General features: G+C 30.5%; 3 protein-coding genes across 4 annotated transcripts; 2 read left to right on the top strand and 1 right to left on the bottom strand.

The window, feature by feature from the left end:
* Positions 1 to 1,421: 1,421 nt before the first annotated feature.
* On the top strand, positions 1,422 to 3,723 carry LOC132721615 (uncharacterized). The gene is made up of 5 exons (XM_060705939.1): positions 1,422 to 1,512; positions 1,885 to 2,026; positions 2,437 to 2,604; positions 2,939 to 3,086; positions 3,380 to 3,723. The coding sequence occupies exons 2-5, from the start codon at positions 1,891 to 1,893 to the stop codon at positions 3,657 to 3,659; spliced, it is 732 nt and encodes a 243-aa protein (XP_060561922.1). The 5' UTR covers positions 1,422 to 1,512; positions 1,885 to 1,890; the 3' UTR covers positions 3,660 to 3,723.
* Positions 3,724 to 8,259: 4,536 nt separating this feature from the next.
* Positions 8,260 to 17,709, top strand: LOC132721712 (HUWE1-associated protein modifying stress responses-like). The gene is made up of 4 exons (XM_060706087.1): positions 8,260 to 8,605; positions 12,371 to 12,442; positions 13,408 to 13,707; positions 14,644 to 17,709. The coding sequence occupies exons 1-4, from the start codon at positions 8,407 to 8,409 to the stop codon at positions 14,856 to 14,858; spliced, it is 786 nt and encodes a 261-aa protein (XP_060562070.1). The 5' UTR covers positions 8,260 to 8,406; the 3' UTR covers positions 14,859 to 17,709.
* A 1,725-nt stretch (positions 17,710 to 19,434) lies between these two features.
* Positions 19,435 to 23,396, bottom strand: LOC132721703 (uncharacterized). 2 transcript variants are annotated; one of them, XM_060706076.1, is made up of 3 exons: positions 23,239 to 23,396; positions 21,594 to 21,754; positions 19,435 to 21,143 (listed from the first exon to the last, which is right to left on the bottom strand). In XM_060706076.1, the coding sequence occupies exons 1-3, from the start codon at positions 23,240 to 23,242 to the stop codon at positions 20,979 to 20,981; spliced, it is 330 nt and encodes a 109-aa protein (XP_060562059.1). In that variant the 5' UTR covers positions 23,243 to 23,396; the 3' UTR covers positions 19,435 to 20,978. The 2 variants fall into 2 exon arrangements, with proteins under 2 accessions (XP_060562059.1, XP_060562048.1); XM_060706065.1 differs by lacking the exon at positions 23,239 to 23,396 and adding an exon at positions 22,580 to 22,739.
* Between the last annotated feature and the right edge of the window lie 1,699 nt (positions 23,397 to 25,095).

The following is a 25,095-nucleotide window of genomic DNA, read 5'->3' as shown; positions in this document are numbered from 1 at the left end:
AATTAATAACAATTGCAATCGTTTCAAAATCGGAAAGAAAGAAACAGTTTTCCGATAGTAATATTTATTGTGACATATTTTGTCAGAGCAATAACGTATCACAACACCGCATTGGCACAGTTTTGTCATGTGCTCAGAGTGACCTCCCTTCCAGAAAATCATTGAAAATGACGTCGGAACGAGCGAAAAAATGACAGACAAATAATAATACCGGAAAAAATGAATGAGGAAATCGTGCATGGAATTGAGTCTGAGTAAATAGCAAATGCCATCGTTTGTAGTAAAAATAAAATCGTGAAACGTAGTGAAATAAACATTACAGCCTTTCATTGCTGACGGTGTAGATCTAGGTGCTCATCTGATGCTTTATAAAATACATGTAGTACCCCATTAAATATGACCCTTCGACAAAAAAAATAAATAAAATAAAAAAATATATAATGATAATCTAAGATCTCTCAAACTTTAATGTTTTGAAATCGGGGTAGTGTGAAAACTAATTGCTGAAAAAAATCAAGAACTTTAAAACTCATTGCATGAAAAATTATCTAGAGGTCTGGCTGATGATTTGAAAGTATGTTCAGCAGGAGATGTGTATAGATGTGTATGACCATATTAATAATATTTCTACTAAAAAAAAACAAACACATCTTGTGACTTTTTTAAACAAAAGGCATAAATGTAATTATGAATCTGTAATACATAATGATTATATAATATTGTACAGTTTTTGTTTTTATAAAAAGATGTTATTATATCTATGACTTGTAATATAATAAAGTCTCGAATTTTCCAGAATTCTATTGAGAGACCACTTTATTAAGAGACCACTTTTTGGCAGTCCCTTGAGTGGTCTCTTAATACAATGTCGACTGTATATACCAATTGTTTAGTGAAGACATTTTAACTTTTTGTATTGACATGTGTAAAACGTGGTGACAAATAGCCAGCCCAACTGTACTTCAGTACTTTGATTCTTCAGGAGTCAGTATTCTATGGAAGCGCAGACTGACCTGGTTCTCTACTGGTGGCAAAGGCTAACTACTCTCGTTTCCAGCAGGTTAATGAGTTAAGATTTTCCACTCAGTGCTATTGCGAATCTTAATTTTCCGTTTACCTAGAAGCGTTAAAATAATAGTGTATTTTACTTGTATTGAAAAAAAACCGTATTGTGCATTCTTATCAAATCTTGCTAGATAAACTTTAAAAATAATATTTTTACAACATTATTTTCATACAGATTTCTATGAAGTAATGTAAGGAAATTGATATGATTAAGACTCTAGATTCATATTTCGCCATGTTTATTGGTAACGTCTGCATAATATGTTCTAATGTTAAGTGAAATTGAGAAAATTGTCCAGCAATTAGGAAAAAAAGATACATGTAAGACGCATTCTATTATATTTTCATCACGTCAATAACGTTGTACTGACGTAATCATAATTAAATTTCCTGACGTAACGTGTCATAGAAACGACGTTCCGCAACATAAGATATCAACACGTAACGGTATGTGCATACGTTTTTTATTATCATTTATAATTTCTTTATAAATACGTTTTACCGGATATGTTATGGTCAGTAAAGAGATTCAAAATGTTACAAAACTTAAATGAGTTTCAATTGTAAGATTTATTTAGCTCTTTTGTGATAAAAACTTCAACACAGCTAATTCGATCCACTCTCAAAAAATTGTTATGACCCCAGTATGACTTGGACACACATTATAAAAAGACGCCGTAACCATTCTCAATATAAGAAAATTGATATGATTTCCGTTCTCATTTAAACAACCATGATAATTCAAATAATCGAAAATGCTGGAAAAAACTGATTTGTTTTGAGCACACTTAATTATTTAATATGAAAATCATGTTACAGTGAATTATGAACAGATTAACAAGAAACGACTACAAAGCTCACTCAAGAATGGACAAAATGTGTTCATCAAAAAGGGCAAAGTCTTTAGTTGGCACATATAGAGGACACTATTCCCAAAGAAAACCGGCAAATCGCAGAAAAGGTAAGTTTTGAAATATTTCTTATATTTTTTAAATTGTTAAATATTGTTTATTTGAATTATGCATGAATCAGTGAAAGTATTATTTGCAACTCAGAAAATAACATTTTATGTTTGACTATCACTTGGCCCATCTACAATGTCAAGTCACCCTTTGACATAAGGTTGGGGCTCTGTCTAGATTGCGTATCGAATACTTAATTAAGAGAACATGACTGTACGTTAGAAAAGGAGACTTCAGCTGATGTTATAAACTTGATAACATTACAGCAATAATTTCTATTACAAGGTTATTTAATAATTGTAAAGCAACTTTTCGGTTCCCACCCATCAAAGAGGTACTCCAAATGGAACATTATTCCATCATAAAGTTTGTCAATGGATATTTACACTCTTCCTTTTCCTTATTTTAGTAGCTAATGATAAGACAACACAGAAGAAAAGGCGAAGTAAGAGCGCTTTACCACCGCAAGGTCAGAGGAGGCCGATGCCACAAAAACATGGTCAAGTTGGACAGCGAAAAAGACGCGCAACCGGACATAATAGCTCTAGAGCTGATATAAGAAACCAGTCTGCATATGGTAAATTAATTAAACGTACAGGTTTTCGGGAAGTTACAAAAATATTTAGACACTTAAGACAACTTCTCACAACTGCTAGTTTGAAAAGATTAGTAGTGACTAATATCAAACTTGTAAAAGTGTTTTGCAAGTATGGCATTGTAATGATATTTTATTATCGAACCTGATTTCAAAGCTTGTACAAAATGAAAATGTTCCAAGATAGATTTATATGTTATTTGTGCAACTGGTACTTCTTTGCGACCAATGCATTTTCACATTTAGTATAATCAAGTGCGGAGTAAATTTTAAATCTAACGTTGCATTATGCTTTAAATCGTCTCTTTTTTTTCAGAGTTGAAGATGTATCTTGACGATAATTATGACTACAGTCAACATACAAACAGAAATGACAGAAAAACTTCCAAAGTACCCGCTTCTCAATGGAATGATACAAAGGTGTCAGAAGATGTTTTATTAAACTGCCAACCCAAGTTAAAAAGGTATCGAATTCTTGCAAAGATATACATTTTTCTTTGTCTAGCTCATAGTGTCAAATATTGACCATCATTGTTTTTTTCATGAGTATATTTGAAATGAGGACTTTTCTGTTTAAGATTAAGAAAAATGATTAACCAATTTTGAAATGAACACTTTTCTGTTTAAGAAAAATATTTAACCAATGTTGTTCTTTAATTCTTAAATATTTAGCATCTCATAATTTATGATGCAAATTTTCTAAACACTTATATTACATATTTATAAATGTCATTAAATATTTTTGGATTTTAAACAGGAACAATCGAGAAGCAGACGACATCCAGTGCCAATCCGCAAAGCAGCAGACGTCAGATGACCAAACTGTGAAATCTACCAAACATGGTAACCTAGACATGGGCATTACAGATATCTGCCCAAAGTCACAAGCTACTAGCAGTCGGCAAATCAATGACAAGTTACCACAAGATGCTTTAAGAAATGAGTTGGCAGACAAGAAGAAATCAAAGAAAGGATTTTTCACCAGCGCATTTCGCTCTATTCTTGCTTGTTTTGGATTTAAAAATGACAGAAAATGAAATGATCCATTCGGAAAATGTTAAAGAAGTAAATCTATTTTGTGTGATAAGTATATGATTTATTTTATTTTTGTTAAATATAAAGTTAATCGTTTTACAAATGTGGTTTTTGTTTTCTTTTGGGTTTTATTTATATGAAGAATATGTATTTTACCGGTATATAAAATACCAAATGTCCAAACAGTAACGCATTCATTGAAATATGTTAATATTACAGGCAAATTCTCTTCTAAATTACATAAAACATCTCTCTTAGGTAAAATGGCAATGCCCCTAAATGTGACCAAATGATTTATTTATATATTGGAACATGGTGTCCTTTTCTGGCAATGTGTCTCAGATGAGTAATGTAGGGCCGTCATATCTCTCTTGTTTCTGAATAAGAAAAAAGGTTAGCATACAAGTTCCTGCTGTATTAAAGCCCATTCTGACATAAGCTAGACGGACTTTAAATAATAAACAAGTCCATTGAATATTTCTGCATAACAAAATGCCAGAAATTGGTGGATTATAAAAAAATGAACTTGACACATATAATTACCTCTGTTTATTTTCAATCTGACATTACTACAAAATAGACACAGTATAAATACATCATGATTCACTGTTCACAAAACAATAGAAAACAAGCATGGTTTTTCACTATAAAATGACCTTGAACTTAAACCCTTGAACTTCAGTAACTGCATGTGTAATGATATTGCGCAATGATTCAAAACTATGAAATGAGATTCAATCATGCTATGATTTTATTGAAAAGTGCAATGAGCTAGAACCATTGAACTTAGTGAACTTAGAAATGTGCTTGTAATATGTAATGAGCTTGATTTACGAAATGCATCAACTGCCTGATAAGAACTAAATATGAAATGAGCCTGAATTGTGAAATAAATTGATCAATGAAGTGAGTTTGACTTATAATGAAATGAGCTATGAATCAAGTTGGAACTATAAAATGAGCTTGAGTTGTGAAATATGTTTGATCTGACCTAAAAAGTGAGCTTTAAATATGTAATGAGCATGACATATGAGTCTAAACTATAAAGATGAGACTGTATCATGTTATGAGCTTTAGCTGTGAGAGCCTGAACTATAGGGTCTGGACTAAAAAAAGAGCTTGTATTAAGATATGAACCGAACTATGAGCTTAAATAAGAAAATGAATCTGAGATATGTAATGACTTTGAACTATATATGTAATGACCTTGAATTTTGTAATGAGCTTTAACTATGAAATTTATGAGTTTGAACTGTCAACTGAGTATGAACTATTAATAAGCTTGAACTATGTGTTGAAAGTGATCTTTACTGTGAACCCAAATCTATGAGCTCAAACAATAGAATAAGCTTGAAAAATGAACAACGCTTGAAACACAAGTTTGCATAAAGTTTTAAAAATACTGAAAAAGTGAAAGATATGCATCTTTTTCTTCAGGCAAATTGCACATTTACATTATCAAGTTGCAGCAATGTTGAACTTAATAATTATATAAAGATTCACATGAGCGTGTTCTAAAAACACAAGTAAATAGATAATTATGCTAATAACTTATGAAAGATATGGCAAAAAAAAAAACAACCAACAGATTATTTATAAGACCAAAGGTCATTAAAGCCAAGTTAAATGCCACCGTACACAAGATCTTTATTAAAATCAAATATCTGGAATAAGAAATGTATGTAGTAGGTTGTATTCTTTGCAGAAATAAAAGAATTTGTTTATAAAACTTTGCAGAAAAAATGTGAATTTGTTCATAAAACAAAGAAGAATATAAAAATATAGAAGAATATAAATTTAAAGCAATGTTTTGAATTTCTATAGACATGATACAGAGACTGTTCATGTGGCAAATGTTTGTCAATGGAGCACTAAAAAAGTTGAGCATGATAGAAATGTAAAATAAATACAGGACATTAATGCCATTAAAGAGAAATATTTAGCTTTTCTAAAAGTTAAAATATGTTTTTTTTAAAGATAAATCGTTTCATATAATTGTCAAATCAAGGAATTAAGTAGGAAATTGAAATTTGCCACCGATAAAATATATAAACAATAAGGAAACACCTCGATATCTCTAATCTACAGGTACGGTCTCTTATATGTAAATTAGTAAAGTGACTATCTTCTATTTTTAGAAACAAATGTCACCGATGCGTTATAAATAGCTCTCAGGAAATCGTTTTGAAGATAGCCTAACAAGGACATGATGCACTTTTCCAAGATAAAACTACTGAAATACTTAATTTGAAACAACAAAAAATAAAAGCTGAAGGCCAAAGTTAATGATATGCAAAGAGAAGTAACAATTTTTTTTTTAAAATATTTCTAAACACTCAAATATAAGCTGCTTCGTAGAAATTTCATTTTCTGCAAGATATACGAAGTGCGGAAGAGAACAAGAAAATGAATATAAGTCTGTTTGAAGCTGACAAAAAAGACACCAATAAGGTTTCTTGCAACTATTGTGTAATATAGAAAAATAGAATTCAGCAGATCAAATTGTGGGGGAAAAACTCACTATTTTAAATAACCTAGAATTATAATTCAAAACATTACATTGTACATAACTTTGTAAAGCATTTTGTTGTTTAATCAGTGAGCTGTTTATTCTCCTTTTAAAAAACAATTTTTCTTTCTCTACAGAAATTTTTGATTTTCTTCACTGATCGCACATTTTGATTGAAATAAACGGCTTATTTATAATTCAATTCACTAATAATTGGAGCTGGTATCCCTTTCTTCCTACCCTTACTATCGACACTGACTAAGATCTCCAACAATCATAAATGATATACAAATGTACCTAAAAAAACTATTAAGACAATATAAATGTATCTATTTCCATACATTCATTTTTATCATTAGAATTTCATCAAGTCTTGATTATTCTTAAATTTCTATACAGACTTTCTGCACAGATGCAACATTTGTAGGGCTACATGACATGACGGAGATTGTAAATAACTCGTGAGAGTTTATGCAGCACAATTATCGACAATTATTAATAGCCGTTGAAAATACGGGGAAATCAATAACCTTTCCTGCAAAACGTGCCAGGGCTTTGACTTACACGGCTATAGACTACATGTGCATGCGTGTCCTAAAGGGCATACAAGGACTTCGACTTATTTGTGGTGAATTGTACTCGATTTATTCTATACGGACCACGAAAAAACTTCGACACATCGAAAAAACTTCGACACATAAAATTTCGACTCATATAATTTTTATAGACTTTTATATGGAATATATAGAAAATTGGGCCATTCATTTTACTTCGACACATCGAGAAAATCGACTAATCGAAGTTCGACTCAGAATTCCTACTGTATTTCAAAAAGAACAATTTAAAATATATGTATCACCATCAAAGAATTGTTCAGTGTAATTTATTTGCTGCATGTGCGCTACTATCTTTAAAATCTCAGACAGAAAGTCATAAAATATTATATATAACTTTCTTTCTAGTTCTAGATGTAAGAACATTTTCCCCGTTCCATAGGTTTTGTTTACTTTCTTATTTTTTAATTAATAACACTATTCATGTTTGTACATTACCAAGATATCAAGCTTATTTCCATTTAACGGGGGGGGGGAATCTGGAAGACTAAATGATCCTGATAAAAGAAATGATGTTATATCGCGAACAAATACCAATAAACAATGCCGCCGGATGTGATTATGGTGCACAGTTACTTTTTAAAAAATAAAGTATACACTGACAGCTTCACAATTTCGTTCAATGGGCCACAGTTTTTATGTAAAAAGGGGAACTAGAATTCCAGGTCAAAGAGTAAAACGATAACATTTATAGTTGCCCAGGTTACGGAAGTTTGGTGAATTGAAAATGCAGAGTATGCACTGTTGACAAAGGACTAGATTCAAGCATGACTGGAATCTGCCTAAGTATTGTGCTTTATAAAATTTACTTATAGTAAAAAAATGTGCCGATTCTCATTATATTCCAACATATTCTTTTCAACTGAAAATCTTAAATATATCTTAAATTTGAAACAGAATCTTAAATATATCTTAAATTTGAAACAGAGTTCTCTAAATTGTATTCTGTCATATAATATATTAATGACGTTGTTCAAAAGGGCATAACTTTGTCAATAATAATTGTACAAAAATCTTTTTAAGAAATATTTCAAACTGATTTTCATATGAATTCATGTGTATGAATCATACCATGCATTTAGACAAGGGAAGATAACATAATATAACAATTATACATAAAACTTGTTATGTTTTCAAAATCCTCATGCTATTAAATATTCTATACTTATAAATAGTGACATGCAAAATAGTACGTGTATAAATTCATTGAATTTGGCAATCTTCTGAATAGTAAGATAAAAAAATACATGTTTCAAATAACTTTTAAGTTCCGTTGCAATTCAAAATTCTTACATTTTTATGTCATGCAAATTTGTGAATATGTGTTATTTGTCAGACTCTCTTATGGGCCTTGACTTTTTCAATAACTGGTTTATGGTAATAAAATATCTGGTATAAATTTAGCGGTTGAAAACCAAAACTAGTAGTTACCAACCCTAAGTTAGTGGTTTTCATAACTTATTACTATCTCGGATGTCCGATTGCTCAATTGCGCATGCGCAAATATAATTTCCGTTGAGACGAGAAAAAGAAAAATAATTTTTCACATCCTTTGTAAAAAGACGTAAATACTGATAAATTAAGGTTATTCTCAAAAATAGTTTCTGGAAAAGTCAAACTTAAATCATGGCCCACCAAGAGGGCCAGCAAAATGACCATATGGCCGACGGTTGGTTGAGTGCTTTTGAAGAAGAATGTTTAGAGGATTTGGAAAGTTCGGAAACAAATATGGAGGACAACGTTCAGAGAGATACAGACTTTGCAATGCAGAAATTATTTCTACAGTTTCAAAATTCTGCAACAGCAATTGCTCAATTATATAAAGGTAATGTTTGAAATGGATCATTTCTTAAAGAGAAGGGTACTGGTCGGGAACCATCAACCGGACACTTTTTGAACATTTTTCCGTACAGATTTCATTAGTCCAATATATTAGACGTTACAGGCTTGTTATAGTTTTTGTCGGTCAAGCCTGACGTCTAATAGTTATTGCTCAAAAACGCATAGCATCATAAAAAAATCAAAAAATGTCTATTGTCTTGCCTTTCAAGCTTTATTCAAAAGCTTATCATATTTTCTTTCAATTTCATGCTCAATCATACACAAAAACTTTCAAACGATGTACTTATCAATTTAAAATAAAATATAAACATCAATCTATTTTTGTCTATCAGCCATACTGGTTAAGCAAGGTGCTTTACAGATTGATTCCAAATTTTTTGAACGGAAAAATATATTCGAACACACTGGCGGTGCATGGGCAATTATTTTGTTAAAACAATATTCCGTTAGATTGTTCTGACTCAGTTAAACGCTTGCATTTGAATAAGCCAATCAGATTTGGCGCTTTTTACGGCCGCCATTTGTTTATCGGCTGTAAAAGGAATTAAAATACATGAGAGGAATTAATCATGATTTTTCGGATGTGACAGTTTAATTATTTTGACAAAAGGTATTTATTTTTTAGTTTTGTTCATAAATAGGTCAAAAATTATGTAAATACACGCTGTCTTCATTGTTTTTCGTTCCACCCGATTTTCTGGCGGAACATGCTATGGGTTTTTGAGCAATTTCGATATGACGTTGCTTTGCCCAGAAGCAAAAATATCTCAAAGCGACGTCATATTTATAGGACTAAGATTTCATAATTTTTAACATAGAGACCTAAAAATTTGACACAGTTCAGCTAGGTTCTTCCCCTAACTTACAAACTAGTTTGTTTATTTCTGAATGTATTGACACTTATATCTGAGGCCCGACAAGGAGGGTATCAAAAATACCTAAATTGTCTACACTACAGTACCATGTGTCCGGACAGATATGTACATGACGTGATTTAATTCAGATAAAAGCTTGGGTGTTTTGATTTTTGATTTTTAACATGATATACAATATGTCAGCAACAAATGCTGAAGTTTTGGATATTCTATTGTTTACTCTGCAAATGATTATAGCTGGTATATGAGGTCAGGCATTGCTTTCCTGGCCCCCAAATTTCAACGTCAACATTCTTGAAATAGACATTAAAATATTACCAGTTACGGAGGTTGAATAAATTTATTTACTTAATTATAGAAGAAACATGCATTTATTGTTGGTAAAAAAGTGACTGACATCCACTGAACAAAGAAAATACTAAATTAAGCATTTTCTGGGCCGTCCGGGTTTGATGGTTGTCCGGTTTTGGTGGTCTCCAACCAGTATAGACTTGTTTGATGCAACATATTAATTATTTACAGTAATTATCAAATTATCCATATATATTTAATAATTTTTATAAATTTAGAAGTGTCATTGACTAAATTGACTAGCCAAAGTACCTAATAAAGGCCATGAGGACATTAAAATTATATATAGCAGTCTGTGCGAAAGTCCGTCGGTCCTCGGTCCTGGCTGAATAAAAATCATGCGGTCCGAGAAAAATTCCTTTCCGTCAGTCCTCATGTCCGAATAAAATTTTTAAAAATTCAAAAATATCAATGACATGATTGATAAAAAGTACCCGGTGATGCAAAGAATTTATTAAAGAAGATATTGACCAACCTTAGATCTATTTTGTACCTGTCAAATAAATACCAGTCAGCTCTGTCGTCAAAAAGTTTCATCAACAACGGTAAATTTTGCCGTAAATTACAGATTTGAAAATTTTGTTTTATGATGCCAATTGAAATAGCCGATGAGTAACAATCTTAAAATAATCAAAAAATATTTAATCTTATATAATCAAAATCAACAACAAGTAGAATTGTGAATGTTTCTGCAGGAAACAGACAAATTTTCAATTGTCACATATTTTCGCGATGCCGCTTTTTATCATTAAAAAATCGTAACTAAAAGGAAACTTTGTTTTGTTAAAATTGTGTGTAATAACACTTAAATGTAGTTTAAGAATTAAAATTACTAAATATATTGTTCACATTAGTTGAGATGGAGGTATTTACCAGTATATGTGTTTGTCACATACAATGAATATTTTCTGATGGGAGGGGGGTGTGTGGAGTGAATCTGGAAGAAAACAGCATAATGGTCTGATGATGTAGGGTTTTTGAAATTATATTTCAAATCTTTTCAATCACTTTTATGGTTCAATGTATTCCATTTGGGACATACTACCATTTTCCTGAATAAAAAGCTTTTTCTGTGCTTGGGAGTCCAAGGACTCCTCTTTTTAAAAACCTAGTGAGAATCCTGCTTAAGTTATTTCAATTGGTCAGCATCTTCTTATGTTTCTATATTGATAGTCTCACTAATTTAAAGAAAGACAATCATTTTTACATTCAACCGAGTTATTATAAAATAATGCTTGAAATGTCTGGGCCGGAAAACTATCATCCGGGCCGGAAATAAACCTAAGGGTCTCGGTCCTTGTGGCCTGAAAAAAAAATTGACTTTCGCATAGACTGTATATAGTTGTATGCAAGTCATGTAGTGATGTTTAGCTCGAAGGTAATCTGAAGAACATTAATTTATTAATTAGACAAACGAAAAACACCTCAACACTTTCTATATGAACTACATAAATAAGCGAGGTATAGCGAGTGAAAAAATATGGCTGTTTCCATTACAATCTAGTAAAATCAATGTGTTATGCTAAAACATGAAAAGGCTTGTGATCTTAGTTTCATCTCAAAATATATTTCAACACATTGTTTGACATTTAAGGTATTTAAATTTAAACGATTCCGGGTCAGCTCGGCCCTAAAACGTACTCGGCCCCCGAGTCAGCTCGGCCCTATACCAACTCGGCACGGGTCAACTCGGCCCACTTTTCAATTATTTATATTTAGGTTTGTGTAATCACTATTTTTTGTAATATTTGTAATTATGTATAATACACGGACTTAATTTTCAGCTTTTGACAATTACAAACAAATTAAATGAAATTGGTTAAAGACATTAAAGGGACTCTTATTGTCACAGGCTATTATTATCAATCAGTGTGTTCGTAAGGATACCGATTAATTAGGTGATAATTATGATTGACGCATTCATTTAAACTTGATTAGTGACCACCTGCAATTAATTAGAAGCTTAATTATGATATTAAGTAAACATGTTTTTGTTTGATATTTTTTTTAATATTACTACGTTAAATATATTTTTTTAAAGTGGGCCGAGTTGACCGTGCCGAGTTGGTATAGGGCCGAGTTGACTCTTTTCCATTTAAACCTACCATAAGTCAGACCATCTTACATATGATTTATACCATCTTACATATGATATTTTGGACCCTGATAAAACATCTTGGATGTTGTAACTAATAGTGTTTCGCTATTATAAATAATCCATCAAAATATCGTTACAGAAAAAATAAATACCGGTAGAGCAACTTAAAATTTATTTTTAAGTTTTTAAGGTAAACATCATCAGTTACTGCAGCAGGCAGTTGCCAATCATCATCATCAGCTCAGAAGATAACAATTATGTAAACATCCAAAATGAACAGTCACTTGCAAATAAATGCCAGCTAGAGTAATTTTTACTGGCATTATTAGATTTTAACTTGCATTTTGCCAGTATGCCAGCTTAAATTCGAACCCTGAATAATGATATTATGTACACTTTATTTATTTTCATTTGATTTTGATAGATCGTACCAATGGGCTTTCATTATGGATTCCATTCCAAAATGCTGCGTCTTCAGTTACAACTCTATATAAAGGTAAGCAAGTATAAAATATTTAAATCTCAAATTTAAAATGACAAGACTACTGTGACATAGTGGTAAAGGTGGTTGACTTTGAATTTCTTGCCACTCACTGTCTGCAGTCTGCTGTAGGTTTAAAACACATTGATCAGACATTTGAGGTTTTTCATGTCAGAACGGTTGGTGGTTCGACTCAGATGAAATGAGTTGGTGCTTTAGTTCTAAAGCTATATGAATTAACTTTATTAATTGTATGATTAATCAACATATATGCAGTGTCTAGTTATTCAGCCTTTTGAAGGTTAGTGGAGTAGAAGATATTAAAAGTCCAAAAGTGCTTTTATGATAATTTATGATAATTTATTTAAACAAATTAAGACAAAACATTGTTACCATGTTTGAATATTTTTATTGATATAATATTGCAAACCATTTTAAAAAAGTACTTTACATGTCTTTGGAAACTTGCCATAAAAATCTTGTATGCATTAGATTTTAAGGTTAAATATAAAAAAGATAAATTATAGTTTAATGTATTTGTGTAAACAATAAAACATTCAGATATTTTTTTCCCAAAAATAAATGCCAGTTCTTGATAAAAAAAAATATATATAACTTTGACATGGCCAGTGTTAGTCATGTTCTTGTCAGATTCTGGTTTTATAGATTTGTTAACACATAGCATGACTAGTATATTCCCGAATTATTTATACATATTTGTCTTTGTATATGTATGACTGAGAATGTTGTCGTTCACTATAATTTAGCTTAAACTTGAAGTTTCAATGCTTGATATTATGCACAGGGGGTACCCAAAGTTACTTACTGTATGTCTCCACTGGAGCATTAACCCTTTTAACTTATTTAAGTTGCAAAATGTGACTGTTTGTTCTTTGTGAATTTAAAGCCAAACTTAAAAGGTAGATATTTATAATTGATTAGATCAAGCTTGTTGTAATGCTTAAAGTTTTGTTTAACAGATAGTGTTGATACAGCCAAACATTGCATGGAATCTGGTGTTCAAAGAGGTCGGCAAAGACAACTGAAAGACATTGTGTCCTGGGTGAAAAAACGAAGAAGACATATTAGACGTGAAGATTTGTTAGCTTTCCTTAGTGGTAAAAATCCACCACAAAGAACTAAAATGTCTGGTAGTGTTGTGCGTCATAGTGCATCAGCAAGAATGGATCGTTCATTTCCAAGGTTCCCTTCAGGGGATAGTTTACCTAGGAGTACGGAGGCGGATTTGCAATGCTTCCGAGAGGCAATTGCCTTGCAAGGTGTGTAATATTTTTAGATATGATCAGTAAATAGTGTGTGTGTTGTGAGTTATTTATTATATAGGAAGAAATAAGAAATGATGTTTTTAACTGTATTTTGCCATAATATGTCATTGATCAATTTGACATGTTTTTAGCTCAAGAATAATGAAGCTTTTCATTTTGCCATGGCATCAATGGCGGTGTAACAACTAACATTTAATTCAACTTTCACAAATCACTTCCTTTCTCATTACCTGTTGAATTTATATTCTGTATCCTATATACATGTATGTATTGGGTTTGTAGTATTACTGGTCACCAACAAGGGTGTTAACCATAGTATGAGTTCTCTTTTGTTTAGAAAGTTTATTACTGCAAATAAGCTTATTTGCAAGTTCTTATTTCCTCACAACAAGTACAGTATTTAGTAATAATTTACTTGTATTAACTACATGCATGTCTTCGGGGGTTATATTTGTTAAGGTCCTTCACCAAGACTGAAGTTTTTACCATAAAGGTACCAAACTGTATTGGCCTAAGAATTTTAGATGTTTATTTTAGTCAATTTAACCACAGGCTTATCATAAATTTCATTTTAGAAGATATTTTTAGCTCCTGTGAACACCTAAATGCTCCAAGGTTAGCTTAAATCATTCAGTTCACTGATATCTGTAGTAGGTAATGACTCTCCAAAAGTTGCCCAAATAACTGGAAAGTTTTTTACCAAACTTTACATGACATGAATGGACCTAAGGTTTATTGAGACACATGCATATTTATTCTCAGTGGAGCAGGAATTGATGTCTGAGTGAGCTAAGAATAGTGTTAGTAAATAGTAATATTATTTTATAAGATAATAGTTCCATGGATTCAGAAGATAAAATTGGTGCGAATTGATAGTTTTTAGTCCATGACAAATACTGTTTAACAGTTTTATATTGTTCTATTTTTCAGGTTTAGATGGAGCTATGTCAAATATTAGTGTGGGATTCAGGCCACACAACAATTCAAATTCTAATAGTTTGTCTGGCCTGCCAAAAACCAACGTTGAGGAACTGAACTCTTTCATTTTAGATGAATTTTCACGAAACTGTGATTCTAGAAAAAGAGCGGCGACTCCCGATGTTAATATGGACTCTCCTACTAGAAAGAAGAATAGATTGTTATAGACTAACCTATCATCTAATTCAGCTGCTTTGTATTTGAAATTCTTAGTTAATTTTTCAACTTTGTATGTAACCAAACATGAGTACATTATATTTTGTGATGGAGCTTAATCATTTTTAGTAATGTAAAAAGAAAAGAATTAAATCCAGCATTGAGTGTGATACTACAGAAAAATATATTATTTAGTAATTATTATAGTTACTTAAGTTTTTTAACTAATAGATAAATTATAAAATCCATTTAATTTGAGAAAATTAGTTAAAAGTAGATTACACAAAAGTCAGTTATACCTCATCCAATTTTAGAAAATTTGTGCTATTGTAAAGATCTGGTTGTATGAAAAGCATGGTTCGAAGCGAGAAGCAAACCATATTTTATAATTAATTTAAGGCCTTTAAAGTGGTATGAAAATAGTCAAACTTAAACACTTAATGACCTCATATAAATAAAATGAGTTTATCAACATTGTGTTCATGCTTACAGATTAATAGAAATTAGAGTAAGAAGATAAAAGGAAATTGATAAAAGAATACATTATATTAATGTTAATAAATGTTGTATTATTTTTTAGTTTGAAATAAAAACGTAAAGGTTGTTACCTATTGGATTAAAACTTGAGAAACAATGGTTTAATGTAATAAGACAATCCGATTTTGTTTATGGATGTGTATTCTGTAAACCATTTTAAAATATCTTAAATTATTGTTTTCAAGGAAAGCCTATTGTATGTTCAACATTTTCATAGTAAGTTACACACGGCAATTTTTTTCTGGTTTAACCATAATATTACTGGTCTTATTTTTTACATGTATGTGATAAGTCTTAGATGTACAGTATATTTTGAAAGTTAATGAACTTTTAAATAGAAATCTCAAAAAAGCTTTGTTTAAAGAGCATGCCTCCAGATTTATGTTATTTTATAGTGAAAAGTTTTCTCGTGAATCAGTGATTAAACAGCCTAAGACGCCAAAACTTCCCAAAAGGTATTAATTACATACCTACTAAAGTATGTAAAGAGCAGTTACTCAGAAAACAGGGTAGATAAAATGGTGATCAATGGAAATACATTTATATACTATTTGTACATAAAACATGCAGAGTACTGCATAGATTGCAAGTAATTATACATAACATATAATAACTCTTAATACTGTTTACATTACATTAAAATGTAAGTTAGATTTTTGTTTTAATTTATTTACTCATCACTAGATGGTAAAAGGGTCAAGGATAACACTACACCTGCTGAATTTCTTATTAGGACTTGTTTGGAAATATTTATTATCAATTTTATGGTTATCAATGTGAAAAATTTAAAGTTAGACAGCCAGCTGTATACTTAACCAACAGTAAAAGGCCTGGTTAAATTACACAGATATGCAGGCTGGCCTGGTTCTATTCTGGTGGCAAAGGCTTTATCAATTTCCATTTCAGTAGGTTAATGATAATGATACAATTGAAAAACATTAATTTTAGTGTAATATTTAGACAAATATTTTAATTTAGTTAATAAGGAAAAAAAAGAAATTAAGAATTGAATTGGTATGAAAATTTGTTATCCTTACTTTCTGTAAATGAATATTGTTTTTAGAAGAATTTGTCCCAAGTTAAAGGGTATTATTAGTCATAAATGTGTGTAACATAATTAACATGTTTGTAATATAAATATCTATATTTAACACCAATGCCATGTTTATATTGATTCAATCAATATAAAATGTTGGGAGAATGTAAATAATAATTGGATGATCTTTCTAGTTACAGAAATTGAAATTATAGATTTATTGTAGTATTTTGTACACATTATGTCATTGAAAGTGATAAAACAATTTCTTTTGTAATGCAGAAACAGTGTGTCATTACAGCAGTAAACGTTGCCTCAGTAACTGCCTCGTGACAGACTCGGACCTCAAATCTAAATAAAATCCACTTCTGATATAGAGGTATTTTTGTCTTCAATTCTAACATGTGGAGAACACAATTTTTTTACTTATTTTTTTTTGTCCAAGCAGAAACTAAAAAGTTCAGTATTGAACCTTATAAAGATGTTTACTTTCTTTGTTTTAAACTGACAATGTTAGACGAAATACGGTCTTCAAAAATTGATTTATTTATTAATTTTGTAACTAAATGCCTTTACTTACCATTATATATATAGATTTGAGTTCAATATTTGAAGACTGGTTACACTGACACTGACTGTTTTATAACAGAGATGTTTAAGTATGTATGTGTGTGTTGGTATAAATGAACAAATATACTAATGTAATGTTTAAATGTATTATGTGTAATTTTATTTCACACTGATACTTTGGTTACCTCCCTTTGGTTACAAAAGTGATCTGTGTATGTAAAGGGCATTATTGTAGGAAATTGTATGTTGAACATATTAAGTTGATGTAAACACTTAACTAGATAAATCTGATTACACTGATATACGGATATGAGTTTTTATTTTGTTGATTGCATCATAGATATAAATAGAAGTTATGTGTACATGGATATGTGACAGTATGTTCGATGAAAATAGATTTGTTTTATACATTGACAAGATAATCTCTGATGAAACCAATTGGAAAAATGATATTATTTGTTGTAGGTGTAACGATATTGCAGATTTAAGAACAGATTTGTGCATTTGTTATAAATTAGGGCCTAGAGTAAAGTAAAATCTAATTTGTCTGATAATAATGTTTATCTCAAATGTATTTTGTAAATAGCATAAGGTAACCTTTGTTTTATCATCATTTTATTATCTGACTTAAAATCAACATGCTAAATTACCTAAATGTACAGTATTCACTTTCCATTTTGAAACGCGATTAGGCCATGTTGGGTCTATCGTTATAAAAATTTTTTAACATTATACATTGTAGTTAGTGTTAGGGCTATCGTTATGAAATATAATACAATGTAGTTAATCAGCTAACGGTATACATGCTGGTTGGACTGTATGAATATATGATGTAGCCCAGCCATTCTATATACTGATAAAAATATTGAAATAAAAAAGTTCAGTTTCAACATTGTAATGGTTAATTATGTTAAATTTTTTTTAGTAAGTCATATTTTGATTTCCTACATTTGTAATCATTTCCAGTTCAAAAAGAAAATTATGTAACATACATATCTTATAGATAGTCATGCTAATGATTTTATTATTTGTTGACCGATAAAAGAATAATTAGTCATTGTATATGTATAGTAATACAAATCTTCCATGCAAATTGGTTAAAAAATATTTATTTCAACGCGATTGCATAACAAGTTCTTGCAATTTATGTTAATCACTTTCATGTCCACTTCCTGGAACCAACCAGTACTGCCTACTGGTGTCATATGAAGAAATGACACCTTTACCACTAGGATTCCCACTTCATTCATTCAGTTATAATAATCCAGATTCTTGTCAAGGATTACTTTGAATATTGATTGGATGATGTAATACTAGTACCAACCATAAATAGGTTTACATTTCCTATAGCTTTATGAGTTCAAGTTCTTTAAAGGGATGCAGTTTATTTCTGTCTGAATCAAAAATTAAACAGACATAAGAATTGTAAATAATTGTCTGATAATCAGACTGTTAAAATAAAACATGTAATATTATAATACTGAAATGGTTTTATTTTGGTGTTGGAGATTTTTATGAACTTAGGTATATTATAATTAAGAATGTTATTTGTAACAGTACTGAGGATTATTAATTGGCATTTTTTTACTTAATAAGTGCTACTGATAAATATTGTTTGAACATTATGTATTTGACTGTAGTGAAAACAAAGATACTTTTATAATCATTTATTACTACTGAATATTGATATTATTAGGTGGGAAAGAAAATATAAAATGTACAACAGTTTTACAGGGAAAAAATCATAGAAAATATACAAGTAAAACATGCAATATCCCGACTAGATTTTATTCAAGATTTTTGTTATCAAATAGGAAGAATTTGGAGAGAAATGATTAATAATGATTATAATAATTATAATGTTATTATAAGTCATAATATTTGATAATATGAAAAGTGCTAAAAACTGAGATTTCAAATAGATTCTTTTTGAGTTTTACACTGTTTCCATGTTTTGTAAGTATAAGAGGATTTTTGACCGGTTTCACCGACAATACAACAAAAAATAGAGGTTGCGAAGCAATGGAAAATTTCCAGAAAAAGCCTGTCCCATTTTGCGGCAGTTGAATCAGGTTTTCCATGTGTTTCGCGGAATTACCAAAACCTTATAAAAAATTTAAAACCTGAATAGGAACAGCATGATTTGAAATAACTTCGGAAAGATCCAGGCTGCTGGATATTGCTGGTGCAAAATTATTTTTTCTTCTAAAACTCTCTTTATATTTTTGTTCACAGAAATTTCATATACTCAAAGGTAGACATTAAGGTAGTGAAAACCTGTATAATAGAAAAATAGATTTTAAATTGGATTTATTCAATAAGACCTGGTCAGTTTATAATTGAATGGTGCACTTATTTTGTTATAGAAATATGTGAAATAATAGGTGATTCACAAAAAAACTTTGACAATGATTTAGTTTTAAAATTTGGTAAATGAATCCTTTAGGCCAAAAAAGCAAACGACAACATTGTTGTTCATTAACATCAAAATTTCAAGTAATTTTACATGTAAATAGTCTTTCAGGTTGTGTTAAAGTGACTGTATTTAGAATAACTATTCTCAGTGAAATCTTGACTACCATTTAAACCAGATTTACATTTAATCTTATTATATCTGAGAAAATTTATAAACGTTTTACAAATTAGGGATGGTAATAATTCCATCCTTATTCCATGTAGATAGCAATACCTAGCATAGTAATTATGTTATAGTGAAATGGAATAAAAGATAAATAGACGAGTACATGTGATAAAACACTGATAAATTGCACCAGTAGTTATATATAAAATTAAACAAGATAATGTTTTTTGTACATAATGTGTGGATGGAATGACAATGTATGTGGGTGGAATGACAATGTATGTGTGGTCAACAAATCATTTTATGTAATGTGTACAGATATTATCACTTGTTAACAACATTTATTTTCAATTGATTTTAAGATATGGTTCCATACATGGAATTAATATGTGCTTTGCTATTTCTAAATACAATTGTTTATGAACATCGTTTATGACAATAAAATATTATTTAAAAAAATGTATGTTATTTTTTCATATTTTGAATGACAATGCGAATACAAGCAATTTGATAATACAATACAAAAAAAATGTAGTTGGTTTGACTACACATAATTTGCCACAATTTTTCTGTTCTGTTTATGATGGACACCTGCTCTGCAAGGACACATGCTTTGCCACTTAGCTAAGGACAAATAGACAATTTGTCACGTGCTTATGAAGACCACATGAAAATTTATGATCATGTTAATGATGCACAATTTATCACTATATTTAAGATAATGACACTATTTGTCACTATTCTTATTTTTGATACACAAGATTTCACCGCTTTGGACGAATATACAACTTGCAACCATACTTAGGACGGATGTCACACTGTTTTGGACGGAATTATGCAATTTGTCACAATGCTTAGGATGTATACACAATTTGCCACAATGCTTAAGACGTATGCACAATTTGTCACAATCTTTAGGATGGATACATGCAATTTGTCACAATACATTAGACGGATACACAATTTGTCAATGCTTCGGATTGATACATGCAATTTGTCACAAAGGTTAGGACGGATACACACACTTTATTGAATGCTTAGGACGGATACATACAATTTGTCACAATGTTTAGGACGGATACACAATTTGTCACAATGTTTAGGACGGATACACACAATTTGTCACAATGTTTAGGACAGATACACACAATTTGTCACAATGTTTAGGACGGATACGCACAATTTGTCGCAACGTTTAGGACGTATGCACAATTTGTCACAATGTTTAGGACAGATGCACATTTTAGGACAGACACATTCATTTGATGACTTATGTTAAATATTGATTCGAATACACACAATCTGTCGTTTAGACAAACGCGTACAATACTGTTTCACAGTACTGATAAAATACATGTAATTTCAAGTTTTCTTTGGTTGGATACGCGCAATTTGACAATGTTAGTCTTACGCCATGTCAATATTTGCCACAACAGTTGAATTAGGAGTAACTTTATTTTTAGATTTGCTGGTTCCATTCTGTCGCTGCGGTGCTGGCTTAAACCATATTTCCCCATCTTTTTTCATCAACATTGATTGGTATTCATTCGGTTCACATCCCGGTGGAGGGGGCTGAGAAAAAAAGAATATACTTGTATAATGAACTAAAATTAAGTACAATGATTTCATTCATGTGAGTTCAAAATATACTTTTGATTGGTATACAAACAGAAAATCGTGTGAATGGTATGGATAAATCAATATAAGGATAATAAAAAAAATATTTAAAGCTTTACCGAAATCAATGCAATTCAATATTTTTTGTTCATATGCGTTTACAAGGATTATGATTTTTAATGACTTAATTTAAGGACTTACATGGCTGACTTCATTTCTTTATACATGAATAAATGTACTTGTAAATAAATACACTTTAAAATGTCTAAAAATTTTAAACACCGAACGTCATGTATGTGTTACTTTTACATATTTGGCTCTGATGTTAAATTTTGAACATTTTCCGATATGTCATCGACGAAGTATAATATAAAATATTAAAATATATGGGAAAACGAGACGTACATGTATTTTCATTCTGGATACACCATCAAATCGAGCACCATTGTAGAACATGTTCTGTGGTTGACCAACGTAGATTGTTCGTTTGTCAGTGTCCTTTACCATCTCGACGTCACTGGTTTCGTCATAACTGGGTGGAGGGCTTCTGATTGCCCAGCGTTCATCTAGAAACATATTACAATTCGTTACATAATATTTACTGCATCGTCGGATACCCACGGCCGAACCATTAACATTTTATGTTACATGTTAATCCGACGATGTAGTTAGATATACTGTTTTATTTCTGACTTAAATCAATACAATTGAGATCCGACACCTTAAAGATATAGATCGACTTTGCTCATCTTTTGAAAAAATACTTTTATTGCAGAAATTTATTGAAATCTAGTAAATTTGAATAAGTGAATGTAAACTATAAGCTATGTTTGGGAAGCTGCATTCCCTATTACTTGTCAAGTTAATTTGGTCTATTAAACTGTCAGTTTTTTTAATGACACTATATAATATTATACTGTGATTACCTGCTAAAATGTAACATATTTTCTCCGTATGTATTAAAAAAAATGTTTAAGAGACTGTATAGTTATTATCAGTTTTTTTCAAATATCAAATTTGAGCATAATATATCTTTAAGCTAAATAGTGCTCATTTTATACGTAGCCCAAGACAAGTGTTTAATTTATAAAATGAAATAAAATACAGCCATTATAATGGCTAGTAAGTTGCCGTTTTAAACACGCACAACACACATGTGTAATGAAAGACAAAGATCATGAGCTAGCCCAATGTGTTTATCTATACCCCTTAGTATCAATACAAACAAAATAAATGATAAAAAAATCTATGTTTACAAACTTAAGCAGTTTTGAGAGTCAATTTGCTGATAACTTGTTTAAAACAAAAGATACCCCTTCATTAAATATTTACACATACAGGAAACTTAGGGTAATTATCTTAAGTTAAATAGTAAACTTTTTCAAACTTACCCATTTACGGCTAATTATATTTAACAAACATCCAAATAAAATGATTACTTCAACTGATTTTATCACTGATATTTCGAAACTGTGAACTGTATTTATTTATAGATCGGCCATAAAATGTCCTAGTTATTGATTCGGTATTGTTGGCACATCACCATAATCATGCGCACTGCAATATTCTATAACAGCCGTTCAATATAACGTGAATGATATTTCGAAAGCCTTTTAGATCATGATTATGATTTACATATTATAATTTAATTAATTTATAACAATTAGTATTCTGTTTTTAAATAATCTAGATAAGCGCTATTGGTTGAGCACACGGAAGAAACTAGTAATCTTCTCAATTGAATACATGTATGTATTTGGATTTCCTCATTTGGGTAAATGAAACTTGTTTGATTTTGTCAAATAATATTTGCACTTGAAACAGCCAGCAAACCAGTGCGATTAAAAGACCCATGCACATTCACTAAAATAGTTGAAAGCAATAAAATAGAAAACTGACAACACACCATAACTTCAATGGTTATTTACTCTTTTTAATTTTTTTTAATCACACGTAACAATTACCTAAACATTTCAAAAGTAGATTTCCCTTCAAAGTGTTACGAAAGTAAAAACAAAAACATGAATAAGTAAAGATAATCTTTACTCACCCATTTTATAATGTACACAATCAAAACTTTAAGTTCTTACATCCAAATACAATGTGTTTATTTACATTGAAACAAAGTTTCTTTGTATATCGATCGTTGTATAAATAGCCGATGTATTTATGATATCAGATTTCAACGAAACTTCACCCATTTACATACAGGAACAATAAAATTTAATTAACTGAAACTTTTAACGGTTATAGTTTAGATTTAGTTTCGGAAATTAATTTTCAATGTTTTTTTGTTGAATAATATCATGTGACTGCAGAATGATGGACCAAAGACGTGTTTGAGAAAATATTGACATATCATATAAAGATCATGTATGTTGTAATAAAGGTTGTTACCACACTTAAGTGAATAATTATGCTTCTAAAACAATTTTCAAACGTCGAAGAATTTGTAAGATATCTACTGCAAATATTTGTCCACATTATATGTAATACCATTAAAATATATGCATTCATTTCCTATTGTAAAAATTGACTTAGCCTTTATAGAAAATAAATTTCTAATTACCTCCCTTTACTAACATAAAATGTAAATTCGGTAATATCTTTTGGAACTTACAATATTGATAAATCTTCATTTGAGCATTATATTTATGATATAAAATCATAAAAAAAATGATTACCGGATCTTTAACATTTTTTTTTTTCTCATTTGTAAATTAATTCAATGAATGTTAGAGAGAACCTATAACGTTTCATTATATTGATATAATGCAAAATGACTTTCTTTAAAACGATCATAAATCTTTAGTAGACTCTACGTACTTAAATATGGAAAACATTTATGTTATGAATAAACTTTCCCCTGTAAGTAAAAATACTGCGAGTTTGCCGCGCAATCAATTGTAACTTTTCGACCCTTTCTGTTAATAATAGCCGAGGATGTTCCGATTTCTGTGCAAAAAAAAATAAAAAAATCCGAGGCCGGTTACGCTATGGCCAGTAACCATCTAATCCTGTAAGGGGAGATCACTGCGTAGGAGATTGCGTAAGAGAATGCGTAGGCAAACTCCTCGCAGCGGTTACTTCCCTTTATAAATACACTAACGCCGAAGAATTTAGTGGAGGTCACTGCGTGGAGATTGCGTAGGAAGGTGACGTAGTAAACACCAGCCAGGCAGCCACCTTCCGTAATTACGTGAGGAGACCCCTAAAATAATCAATAATGTAATGAAATTCAATAATATGATCCTCACTAATAGGTGGGTCAAAATATTTTGCTATATTATTTAAAACCATTTAAAGTGATACCGATTTCATGTTTACTTTCCTTTTTGTATTTCTTATTATAATGCTAAAATGTATATGGGGACAGTTTACTGAGATCCGAAAGTTTTGCTTTCTCTTGTATATTTAAAATTTTGCCGGACGTTTTGTGTTTGCAGAAATCTATACATATTTGAAAAGGCCTACTCTATTTTCATGTGAATCACATCGTCTAACTGAACGTTTAGAATTACAGAATCGATATGAATTCATACAAGCCGCAGTGTAGCTTGAAAATTTAAAATAGAATACTCAGTAATGATTATCAAAGCTATATGTTTGCGCTAAAAACGGGTCTTTTTGTTATGTTACAGTATTTCAAAGTTTCTTTAGTTTTCTGTTGACACCGGCTATTTTTGTTGATGTTGTCTGATGTCGGAGAGATCAGCTTTTGAGCAAGTTACCGTTCGTTTCATGAAAATGGGTACCATTCGATACATAAAGGAACGCAAATCTTATTTTCTGTAAATTATATAACATTGCAGTTATTTCCCTTGTATAAGTCACATTTCTTTCAGGAAAAATTTCCAGCATATATTCTTGTTAAAAAAAAAATAAAAACAAAGTTCATGTTTATATT

Source organism: Ruditapes philippinarum, unplaced genomic scaffold (genome assembly GCF_026571515.1).
Source record: "Ruditapes philippinarum isolate M1 unplaced genomic scaffold, ASM2657151v2 ctg1589_1_1_1_1, whole genome shotgun sequence".
Classification (NCBI taxonomy): domain Eukaryota; kingdom Metazoa; phylum Mollusca; class Bivalvia; order Venerida; family Veneridae; genus Ruditapes; species Ruditapes philippinarum.
This window is presented reverse-complemented; position numbering and strand designations above follow the sequence as displayed.

Excerpts from the sequence above, each read along its gene's own strand:
- LOC132721615 (XM_060705939.1), top strand. The coding sequence starts at position 1,891 with ATGAACAGATTAACAAGAAACGACTACAAAGCTCACTCAAGAATGGAC. Across the intron at positions 2,605-2,938 it reads AAGAAACCAGTCTGCATATG|AGTTGAAGATGTATCTTGAC; the intron begins GTAAATTAATTA and ends CTTTTTTTTCAG. Across the intron at positions 3,087-3,379 it reads TGCCAACCCAAGTTAAAAAG|GAACAATCGAGAAGCAGACG; the intron begins GTATCGAATTCT and ends GATTTTAAACAG.
- LOC132721712 (XM_060706087.1), top strand. The coding sequence starts at position 8,407 with ATGGCCCACCAAGAGGGCCAGCAAAATGACCATATGGCCGACGGTTGG. Across the intron at positions 8,606-12,370 it reads AATTGCTCAATTATATAAAG|ATCGTACCAATGGGCTTTCA; the intron begins GTAATGTTTGAA and ends TGATTTTGATAG. Across the intron at positions 12,443-13,407 it reads AGTTACAACTCTATATAAAG|ATAGTGTTGATACAGCCAAA; the intron begins GTAAGCAAGTAT and ends TTTGTTTAACAG.
- LOC132721703 (XM_060706076.1), bottom strand. Across the intron at positions 21,144-21,593 it reads TATCCAGAATGAAAATACAT|CCCCCTCCACCGGGATGTGA; the intron begins GTACGTCTCGTT and ends TTTTTTTCTCAG.